At 45.5% G+C, this 12225-nt stretch overlaps 1 protein-coding gene across 8 annotated transcripts in view; it reads right to left on the bottom strand.

The window, feature by feature from the left end:
- Positions 1-12225, bottom strand: part of sbf1 (SET binding factor 1) — a 76690-nt gene that overhangs the window by 53600 nt on the left and 10865 nt on the right. For 7 of the 8 annotated variants that reach the window (XM_076076050.1, XM_076076057.1, XM_076076056.1 and 4 more), the window contains one exon: positions 10255-10583. The exons of the other annotated variant lie outside the window; for it this stretch is intronic. In XM_076076050.1, the coding sequence (XP_075932165.1) occupies positions 10255-10309 (55 nt within the window). In that variant the 5' untranslated portion in view covers positions 10310-10583. The remainder of the gene's footprint in view (positions 1-10254; positions 10584-12225) is intronic. 8 annotated transcript variants of the gene reach the window in all.

Here is a 12225-nt window from a genome sequence, read left to right as displayed (position 1 = left end):
TACAGCGGGCCTTTTAACGGCCGCGGCTCATTGACTTCAGTTCACTTTTTACTGCTAGAGGGTGGATATGTTAACCATCCAACTGAACTCTTATTCTTCCCTCGAGTCAATGGGCCATGATCCAAGCAGTCGCCCACGCTCCAAACTGCCACTGCACTAGTTGAAAAAGGTCTGGTGCTAACTGACAGTTAGCTCGGAGAGCTTTTTTCTCCCTTAGTAGCTTATGATTGAGTAACATGAAGGAGGATGTAGACTAAACAGCAGAGGAAATAGATTGTGGCAGACTAGCACTAGCATGTTCCTGCTTGCATAGCACTTCAGCAGTGAGCTCGCCGGCTGCAGTAGTTCAACACTAGCCTTAAATGTGGTGGGGTTTTAACACTATGGTTTTGTGTACAGCAGTGTTACAGGCAAGAGGCTGTTGTGGAAGAAGAGGTCAGGAACATATTGCAGATCATTGCAAGTCCTTTTATGCAAGGTATGCATGTTTGCCGGCACGCAAAGAGTTTCCCAGTGGCCAAAATATGACATGAAGTCTAGTGTGACATCCAAGAGTGACAAGACGAGAGCGGCACTAATCAGGGGCAGTACGTAGGACTCATCTGTGGATGACAACCACATGATGAGGAAGGCTCATGCCCCGCATGCTGACATGATGCTGACACGGATCAAGTTCAGTCAGGCTCTAACGCAGCTTTAAGTGGTCGAGGGGATGAGGGGGATGAGGAGGGACTCAAGAAAAGAATGTGTTTGGTAAATGAAATAAATCACTGTGCACAAGCAGCTTCAGGATGTGAAGAATACTTCATTCAATGGTCAGAGTAACACCGTCATTGAAACACATGCCCAGCAATTGTGAGCATTGCATAAAAAGGCAAGAACGGGTGGGGGGGGGGGACACAGTTAACCAGAGGATATGGTTGTCTTAATAAACCTGGGAATTGACTCCAGATACACAATGACGTACAGGAAATATGGTCTTATTACAAGCGGCTCCTCAAGACCACGATGCAAAACAAGACTTCTGCGTGCGACCCCAGAATACTGCGACAGGAAATGCGATGGCTGAGCACTCAATCACACCTTCCGCCGCCCAGACCTTTGTCTCCCCTCAGCAATACGTTGCATCCCTCTAATCATTTCAACCCAACACTCTTCTTTCCCCCCTTTATCACTTCTACTATATTCTAGCGCCACATTTCTTTTCTGCTGCAAATTAACCACAGAGCTCTTTCTCCTACCGCAGCACCCACGCACACGGACCCGGAAATGACTGTTACCCAGGCAACCAATAGCCAAGAAACGGACTTGTTTCATTAGCAAACAGGAACCAGACCAAGTGTCGATGAAACAATGGAGGCAGACCGCTAGCTTTGAGCTCAATCATCAGACTGATTTGAATTTTTTTTTCCTCATTCTTAAAATATCTTCTCAACACTGAAGGAGGCAAATGTGGCACATAAAATGAACCCCTAAAAGCACAATATAGCCCCTTCCCTCTGGACTAAGAACTCCCACTGACACCCGCTAACGTCTGGCTTTAGTCTTAAGTGAGGGGCTGTTACAATCTGCATTCATTCCCTGGACAAATGACTCTGCAATACTCACGGGTAGTTCACAAAAACATGACACCCAGGTGGACGCGCTTATTTATGTAAAGTGCATTGAAATGAAGATATAATAAGTAAAATCAACAGGGATTTGGACAATTATTATAATTCATTAAATGTAGAAAACAGAATTCATATGCTCTCCTCAAAGCCACCAGACTCCAGTCAGACAACAGTCATTCGTTACCAGGCTGAAACAAAACACAACTTTATCAGTCTTTTCACTGTTCCAAAAAATCTCCAACTCTGGTTTAGTGATTGAAAGACAGACTGAATAAGTAACAGATGTAAAAATAAAAGAGTAAACCACCATAACATCTTCAGTGCTTCCGTTGTCGGCCGGTGCCTCCATGACGTCGAACACAAAACACCAGGAAAAACGGGGGGGGCACACTGTCGATGGAAGAGGAGTCTACGTCATTTTCCACCTTTAAAAAAACCTGCATATCATAGCTAATCGTGGCGGAAATGTTTGGTGTGCTCTCTGTGGTTGCTGGCAATATCCTGGCAACACGGGCTTCATTCACTCATGCTGCACAATGCGCCTGCACAACGTCTTACACGACATATAACAATAACTTTTCAAGAGACAACGCTTCGGACTTTTAATTCAGTGGTAAACTGCAGTTTTGTAGACATGACACTCATGATAATGATACAAATGTATTACTGTGCTCTTAAAAAGGCAGATTGTAGTCCTGACATTGACCTACAGTAAAACTGATTCAGACATGAGGCCGACATGTAAAAGTGCCATCAGATTTATGCAACGATGGGTTCAAAGTTATACAACCAAGCAGAGATCTACTAACAGCGTGATGTCATATTCTGGTCATATCTTCCTCCCTGTCATAGGAACCAGGAGACAATAATCTGAATAACCTTTAAACAGGTCAGACCTCTTTCAGGGGCGGAATACAGTACAGTGATACCGGACCAGGTCTGAACCCATAACAGTCCTCTAATCTACATTTTCAAACCAGTCACATTGTACACATAAGGTTAGAGCGAGCGCAGTGGTGGGAGGCAGAATTCCTTCTTTTTTTAACTTAGAATGCAGCCTTGGAAGAAACCATCTAGTATGTTGTGTGGTTCACTCCATATGTTTAGATAAGGACAACGTTGTTTTTTTAAAACGTGCTAATACCCAATACCGTTTTTATTCAACACCTGTATGTTGTCCTTTTTCGTGGGAGCTGTATATTTTTTTGTGTGCTCACAAAGTATTGTTTAAAATCTGGAAAGTCTCCATTTCTTATATCAACCGGATGGCAACTTGTCCTAGAATAAGGAAAGTAAACCCCAGGAATGCGCTTCATTTTCTCCAGAAGGCATACGGATAAATGCTGAGAGACTGCGTTGCCTCACAGAGGCTGTTGGAACAGTTGTGTCAACATGAAGATCTATCATCAAGATTTTGAGTTAGGTCGCACATATGAAAAGAAAAAAACACGGCTTTCAAGTAAATTTAGGAAATGCGCTTATGTTAAACACACATCTAACAATATTATCTCTATTTAAGATAAGCAAGAGGGCAATCATATTGCACTTGCAAGTTTTTATCCCAGGCGTACACAGCCTATAGCATCACACAAACAAGGGTGTTACAGCGATGTGGTTGCCGGAGCCACACAGCCAACTCTACCAATCCTAACGGCCCCCTATCTTCACATCAAAAGTGCTCCGGACACGCTGGAATCACCCCTCAGGGATTTGAGCGATTGCTCCCTTGAGCACCAACAGGCTGACTGTGAGCAACACTGACTCAGCCTTTGTCCTGAGAGGGGACAGAGACATTCTCTGAATACCGGGGAAACCATCAAAGCACCAAGGAACAGGGCATCCCGCACACACACACACAACTAACACCATGTTAAGATGTTTTCACCCCAAATGCCAATGTGTTGAAAATGTGTCTATTAGGTGGATTCATAAGCTATGTAGCAATACATCTTTAAATGTGCACACTCCCTACTTTGTGCATCTCTCTCAATCTAGGGCAAAAGACCAAGCCCACCCCCCTGAAGGGCGCGGATCACATTAACTTAGCGACACACACACAAAATTTTGTCCCACAGACTTGGATTACAATTTGAGTACACACACACACACGCACACGCGCACACACACACACACACACACACACACACAATGAGGGCAGCATTGGGGCCCTGGGGCCACCGTCTCCCTCATGAATAACAAGTATTCAGCAGACAGACTGCTGAAATACAGCCACACACACGGGCAACATCACAACAGCGATATGTTGAAGGTATTCCCCAACTACAGCATGATGTTCTTTGAATGGCATAATAATCACCATTTAGTTTTCTGCCATAATAACGGTGATATGTATACCTGCCTTTATGAGCTGCTTACAATAAATAACTTCCTCAATCTGGGGCCAGACAGTGAGGAGTTTTGGTGTCCTGTGGTGGTCTAAATGTAGAAAAGGGCACAAATTAAAAGCCACTGCATATCAGCACAAAGTAATTGCCACTGCTACCTTCCCCTCGACAATATTAGCAACATGGTGAACTGGTCAGTATGAGACAAGCACTAAACACAACCGCCCAGCACGCGGGGGGGGGGTAAACGTTGCCGTGGTAACGCAGCAAACACACACAGTCACAAACATCCAGGCCGCCATCTGAATGGCCGACGGGAGAAGAGCCCCCCCACACACACACACACACCCAGCGTCGCTCTGTCCCCCTATGAAAGGCAGATTGTGAGGGCTATTTCTGGAGGGCCTGAAAGGCTGCAGCCCCGCTCTGGAGCGATGGAGGAAGTGGCTGCCCGCAGGCCGGCACTGCTGGCAGCATCACACACACTCCTCTCTTTCCTCCGCTTGCTCGCTTCTTCTTGCTTTCGATCTGAGAGGTTTCTATTTCCCCTCATGCAGGCCTTTGCGTGCATTCACACTCCACTGAATGCACATGCGAGTGCGACATGAATTAGTCACGGCTCTGTCACGATAACGGAAAGCGATACTTCAATACCACAGCAACAGTGGGAATCAAACTTATAATGGATGTTCTGTAGTTTTGCCAGATGCATGCTGACCCAGGACACCTTGGCGGCCTCTGGGTTTAAGGCACCAACCATGAATCAGCGTGTGATTTGTTGTTACATAGAGCATGTCATTCTCTATCCCTTCATTCTCAACTGATGATTACCAAGTATCTTAAAAGGAAAAACAAAAACCTTAATCGCCACATGTGTGTATCTTAGGAGACGGTGTTAAGGATAAAATCATCTTCAAGTTATATCTAAATAAATTTAGGAACTGTTATGGATAAAATCACCCGACTGGATTGTCTCTGATGTCATACCACAGTATAAACGGTACAGTACAATCTCCTGTTGAAAGTTGTATACTAATGTAGCTGGACAACATACACAAGCTGAAATCTGGCTCCGTGACAGCTAGGGCTGGTCGTCATTTGAAATGTTTCAATAGAGCCGATTTAATACAGAAGTGACCGTTCAGATACCAAAACAATACTTTGAGGAATATGTGTTTCTACAAGCTCAAGTTTTTTTAATCTACACACAAGCAGCCACACAAAAGCTTTGCCTCGATAGAATGGTCTAAATTTAGCAAAAGTACTATTTAAATCAAAGAATACGTCATACAAGTATGAATTATGAACATGTAATAAAGTTTTAAGAAATGACGTTGGACACCCGACCCTAAAGCTGAAAACCTCACTGTCAGAAGACATGTTTCGATACCTTTTTTCCTTCTCGATACCGAGAACCGATTCAATACCAGTGCCCTAATATATGTGATTTTTCTATAAATACAGTGCATCCGGAAAGTATTCACAGCGCTTCACTTTTTCCACATTTTATGTTACAGCCTTATTCCAAAAAGGATTAAATTAATTTTTTTCCTCTAAATTCTACACACAATACCCCATAATGACAAAGTGAAAAAGGTTTGTTTAAAATGTTTGCAAATCGATTAAGAATAAAGACCGAAAATATAACGCGTACATAAGTATTCACAGCCTTTGTTGAAGCACCTTTGGCAGCAATTACAGCCTCAAGTCTTTTTGAGTATGATGCTACAAGCTTGACACAACTATTTTTGGGCCGTTTCTCCCATTCTTCTTTGCAGGACCTCTCAGGATCTATCAGGTTGGATGGGGAGCGTCGGTGCACAGCCATTTTCAGATCTCTCCAGAGATGTTCAATCGGCTTCAAGTGTGGGCTCTGGCTGGGCCACTCAAGGACATTCACAGAGTAGTCCCGAAGCCACTCCTTTGTTATCTTGGCTGTGTGCTTAAGGTCGTTGTCCTGTTGGAAGATGAACCGTCGCCCCAGTCTGAGGTCCAGAGCGCTGTGGAGCAGGTTTTCACCAAGGATGTCTCTGTACATTGCTGCATTCATCTTTCCCTCAATCCTGACTAGTCCCCCAGTTCCTGCCACTGAAGAACATCCCCACAGCATGATGCTGCCACCACCATGCTTCACTGTAGGGATGGTATTGGCCAGGTGATGAGCGGTGTCTGGTTTCCTCCAGACATGACGCTTGGTATTCAGGCCAAAGAGTTCAATCTTTGTTTCATCAGACCATAGAATTTTGTTTCTCATGGTCTGAGAGTCCTTCAGGTGCCTTTTTGCAAACTCCAGGCGGGCTGTCATGTGCCTTTTACTGAGGAGTGGCTTCCATCTGGCCACTCTACCATACAGGCCTGATTGGTGGAATGCTGCAGAGATGGTTGTCCTTCTGGAAGGTTCTCCTCTCTTCACAGAGCAACCCTGGAGCTCTTTCAGAGTGACCATCGGGTTCTTGGTCACCTCCCTGACTAAGGCCCTTCTCCCCCGATCGCTCAGTTTGGCCGGGCGGCCAACTCTAGGAAGAGTCCTGGTGGTTCCAAACTTCTTCCATTTATGGATGATTGAGGCTACTGGGCTCATTGAGACCTTCAATGCTGCAGACATTTTTCTGTACCCTTCCCCAGATCTGTGCCTCGATACAATCCTGTGTCGGAGGTCTACAGATAATTCCTTGGACTTCATGGCTTGGTTTGTGCTCTGACATGCACTGTCAACTGTGGGACCTGATATAGACAGGTGTGTGCCTTTCCAAATCATGTCCATTCAATTGAATCTACCACAGGTGGACTCCAATCAAGTTGTAGAAACATCTCAAGGATGATCAGTGGAAACAGGATGCACCTGAGCTCAAGTTTGAGTGGCATGGCAAAGGCTGTGAATACTTATGTACGTATGATTCTTTCGTTTTTTATTTTTAGTAAATTTGCAAAACGTTACGTTATCATTATGAGGTATTGTGTGTAGAATTTTGAGGAAAAAAATGAATTGAATCCATTTTGGAATATGGCTGTAACATAACAAAATGTGGAAAAAGTGAAGCGCTGTGAATACTTTCCGGATGCACTGTACATAATCATAGCAGGGGCTTCGTGGGCATTTCGGATGGGGTTAAAGGTATCACAACTCTGGCATCCTTTCATCAACCCGAACTGACAAATCTGGTGATAAAACTGGTGCCAGACGTGCAATACGAAACTATTCTGCTTACAGAGATGACAACCAACGGACAGCACAAACACAGCAACATAACTGTCCAGAGTTGCAGCTCATTGCATGGGGGCTTCTGTTTTATTTAGTATGGCATCAAAGCACCTTAAACCTAACACATTGTTAGCAACGCCACAATTCTATAACCATGAGTCATGACAACACTGCAGTAACAGAGAAAAACCTCAGATTTGTAAACACAACAATGGACGATCGGTCCGCCCTGGGTGCACCTCTTTGTGTCCTGGCTGGCCTCTGCAAGCTGTGTGTGTGCGCGTGTGTGTGATTGTGTATGCAGAAGAGGCTGGGTTTCAGAGCTGTCACTCCGGCCTGAAAACAACTGTTTGGTTTCGGGGCCGCCACTGCAAGGGCCGATGCTCTCCGGCAGAGGCACACAGAGGGAGCTACAAACAGAACCTGAATGTTTACCATCTGTGTGCGCGCGTGTGTGTTTGCGTGAATGCAAGCGAGCTAGTCTCTCCACTGTCTTGAATGAGACCTCCTCACACACTTGCAGACACAAACAGCCACCCCTTTCCTGTTGTCTTTTATTTAAACAGACGCGCATGCGGAGACAATCTGGATTCTCGCTCTAAACATAAGTCTCCCTCAGGTCCTCTCCACAGCTTCCTGTTTGGGCCTCAGACGGTATATGCATTCGGCTGCCGCTCGGTCCTCGGCCCAGCGGAGGAACCGCTGTCAAAACACACCGACATGCTGGGGAGTTCCTTAAGAGACCCTCGCTTAAGAGACCCTCGCTAGGGGGACCACACCCCGATAGCTATGGACTCGTCCCGACCCACATGCAGCCATCTTGGCTCTAAGAAAGCTCCACTGATAGAATGACTTAGGTTGAGCACAATGTGAGCAACTTGACACGTTAGAGACAAATGTAGAGGGCGAATGGAAGATTCAAGGCTCTGCCTTCATCTTAGCATCTGTTAAACAAGCCAAACTGTCACCGCTTTCTTTTAACAGAGAACAAGGACCATAAGCTCCATCAAGTAGGTAAGAAACAGTTCTTCCTGCAGGACGATCCCATTTGAAAAACGCCTGCAGGGTTTCTGTTGGTGACTGAGCTCTGAGAGGCGATGATGTCAGCCCTGAAAACCTGTCAGTGCCCACGCTCGCAAAACATTCCACTGACTGAGTGACAACCAGCAATCGCGCGCACGCACGCACGCACACACACACACGCACACACACACACACAGGATGTATGAAATATTCAAGACACATGAGGAAACTCCACTGTGCTTTGGAATTCCTGGTATTCTTATGATCGAGGAGCATTCCCTTTTGATTCATAGTGTTTTCTTTACAGTAATTTAAGCACCACAGCTGGGAAAAATAAAATACCCCAAAAATCCTCAAAAAATATCGTACACATGCACAAAAAATTGGACATCTGGAGGTGTCAGAATGTACGTTTAACCCCAACTTCTGATGTCTACAAGTCACTCTGAAGCAGACGCTGATTGGTTTAATTCTCCATCACTTTTAGGAGCTTGGCAATAACGTGTGAGGGCAAAACTAGAAGAGCACAGAAGTCAAGACTGTGCAGCAGCCTGACGATCTAACTGCAGAGGATGAATTTAGGAGGTTAAAAATGTCTGCCAGTGCATCAAATGGTAATAGCAACAATGCTAATGATGGGAATAATCTCAATCAAGCTACTGGAGATGTTTAAAACAATGCCTACACCTAGAAACATTAGCATGGTTTAGTAATACGTTATTGTAAACAGTGAGGCGGCAGTAGTGGGGCAACGCCAACAGTCATCATCACCCTTAAGTGTTTGGTTTTACAAGGCATGGAAGCCTTGTTCCATTAAAGCAAATGTGGCTTTAATGTCTGGTTCACAGATGCTTTTTACAGGCTCGCTCTGCACTGCGTTGCATGCGCGCAGGGTAGAACAGGAAGGAGACTTTCTGCAGCGTTTGCAGTGTCCACGTTATAACATCCTGTATTCAAACCCCCCTCCCCTCTGAAAAAGAAATACAAGGTGCAATTAGTGCATTCATGCAATGAGAAAAGTGATGTAGGTTGCTCCAGCATCACCCAGATAAAAGCCGGTTCTCTGCCTGCTTTTAACCACAGAGGACTTGTCATGTTACGATTTGTCTCTTCTGAATAAATCATAGGCAAAAAAAAAATCCACTCTATATAAAAGAGCATGTTACAAGCTGCATGCTTGCATTGGATAGGCGGGTTGAATATTTCATTATTAAACGGGCCATTATACTGGAAAGATCTAGGCCAAGGCCAAGGCCAAGGCCAAGGCCCCGGCTGGGGGGGTGCCTCAGATAACGGTCCAAACCCCGTCCCGACAACACAAGGGAACAGAGCTCCGGTCCGAGGGGGCTCAGGGAGGGGCAAAGCCGTCTGGGTTAATCCACACAAAACACAGACAAAGAAAACAATCAGCAACTCCGCCGAGGAGTAGCATCGATTTCCAATTGAAACATCACGCCTGAAATAAAGCCCAAGCGGAAATCAGCAGGATTTTCGTGGTCGGACAGTCTGCTCAGGACCCTGCAGCCACAGCACTGACAACTCGCTGTCCAACAGAGTCTGTGTGAAGTTTTAAATTGTACTTTTAAATGGAGACGGTTGCAGTCGTAACATTTGCAGACAACTGGGGAAGATGCAGCTGAAACTGTGAATAAATCCGTTTTAGGTCACAGCCGACCAAGCAGTCCCCCCCCCCCCCCCCTAGCCCGGCTAACGTTAGCTCTTAGCAAATAAAGTTAGCCCAAGTTTGCTGTCAATAGGGTAGGACCGTTTCTTTTGCTGCAGCTAAAGTGTGCCTGGAAGCTAAGCAATGCAATGGTGTTTTGCATTCAACGTGTCTCCCCGTCAGAATTGCGGGACACCAGCTGACAGGCTAGCATTTAAGTACACTAATCCCGTGAGGCCTGCGCGTCCTCGGCATAAAGTTGAAGGCGAAATGCCAGCTGGAGCATCTATTGTCGGTCAGTTGTGAGCGGCGGCCCGTCCCGTCCCCGTCTCCCTCCCTGCCTCCTGTTTACCCACGGCTAATAATACGCCGCTAAAGCTAGCAGGGCAGGCTAACTCAAGTACCCACCTCGCTTGTCGAGGTCGTAACCGACCACTAGATAGTAGTCGGCGAGCCTGGCCATCTTTGGAGCTCACGGCGACACGCCTTTCTCGCTAAATCCTCTTCTCTTTTTGCCTTCAATTGTCCATTTACGTCCTACCGGCGATAGACACATCACGGGCAACAGTAGCATCCTTCCAGCTGCACCCCGCCGCCATACTGTCAGTACGCCTTGCCCTGACAGCGGAGAGCCGCGAGTCTGCGCAGTAAGGGACCGCCAGGGAGGGGCTGCTCGACAGGAATGTCCCATGTGAGAGGAGCCAAACCAGCTCAGGGGCCAAAAGTCTGACCAACACCTACAAGAAACACAACAGCACCGTCACAAGAGGGGTTAAAGGTGTTAACGAATCTAGTGACACTGAATTGAAGGGGACCCACAACTAAATCATTGGGACTATTAGATTTTAAAATCCCCCAACTAGACAAGAATTACATTCAAGATGATGTCATAAACGGATTTGTTTGAGTGCATTTGTTATTGACATGGCCTGTTAGTCTGTAAAATTTCAAATATAATATATTCTCTTTGTGTTGTAGCCAGGACTTTAACAAAAGACCCAGCCCTAATGTGTTTAACTTAAGGAGTTACTGAGTAATGTGTTGGAAACATGTAGTGATTTAAAGGCATAGTTCAGGCCAAAATTAAAATCCGTCAAAAGTTTTCTAGACATCCAAACACACAGCCATAGTGCCGAACTACTTTTGTTAAGGGAACATCCTTTTACAGCTTCCAGAAACATTTAATATCAATGAGAATGATTTAACCAAACTGCTTAATCTTAGTTTCTGTTGCTAAACAATTTCCCAAACTCCAATTTCCATCTCTTTTATGTCAGATAATTCCCCTCATGACAGTCCTCACTCAACCTTCAGCAGCAAGCAGAGTATCCTAAGTGAGGAAAATACAGCGATTACCAGAAAAATGTTAAACTTTTAGATGTGAAACACTTGAATTATGCCAAGTAAGGCCAGAGAAAACCTTGGCATGATGCTGCGGTGTCAATTTGGATGGCCAGATAACGTGTCAGTGGGATGTGAGGGAGGCCTGAGGGCCAACATCCGCGTGGCCCGTCCTTGGCTGTCAGCACTGTAATGGCCTCGAGATAATTCCAACACTTCCTGCACTGTGACCTCTGACCTGAAGTGCTTATCACTCTCTGGCTGAAAACAATCCCAAAGCATGGGATGCTGCATCTTTCTTTAAGAGCTTGGTTTTCCCTACACTCAGTAAAAGACTTGTCTCCCTCTTTTCTCACACAGTTATCTGAGAGAGCGGCTCTCTCATAAGCACGTCCTCTGACAACCAAAGCTATGTGAACAGGAGATAACGAGCGACTCAGACCGGATTGTGGACATGGAGTCCCACTAAGGTTAGTTGACGGTAACTGCATCGTAGCCTTGAACCACACACTCTGACAAGTTGCCAAAGAGACAGAAAGCAACTAAGAGAGAGAGACAAAGACAAGAGCAGCTCAGTCTCTCCCAGACTTCCCCCTCAGGACCAGGAGACACAAAGTGATGAAGTTGTCTTTGCTATACAAACTAATGTTGCCGTCAACTTAAAGAGTCAGTTCGATTTTTTTGATCTGGGGTTGTATTATCCACAGTCAGTGTATTACCTGCAGTAGATAATGGTCGGCACGCCCCCAGTTTAAAGAAACAGAGCACCAGCACAGAAACTACGCAATGTACTGCTGACCAGACTCCATTGACAAAAATAGTAATTTTACCTCGCAGAACACGGGAGTTGCTAGTCTACCGCTGCCTCGATTGGTTAGTTAGTTAGTGTTATTTTGTGACTTTGGTGAGTCTGAACGAACCCTTTAAACAAACAGACAAACTTAACCGATGGAGGCAGCGGAAGACCAGCAACTCCTGTCTCCTGCAATATAAATGTTCTGTTTTCATCAAAGTAGTCTGTTGGCTTTGAAGAGAGCA

This window comes from Anarhichas minor, unplaced genomic scaffold (genome assembly GCF_050575085.1).
Source record: "Anarhichas minor isolate MPS153535 unplaced genomic scaffold, ASM5057508v1 ptg000055l, whole genome shotgun sequence".
NCBI lineage: Eukaryota > Metazoa > Chordata > Actinopteri > Perciformes > Anarhichadidae > Anarhichas > Anarhichas minor.
The sequence above is the reverse complement of the archived record's forward strand: the minus strand, read 5'-3'. Positions and strand labels throughout refer to the sequence as shown.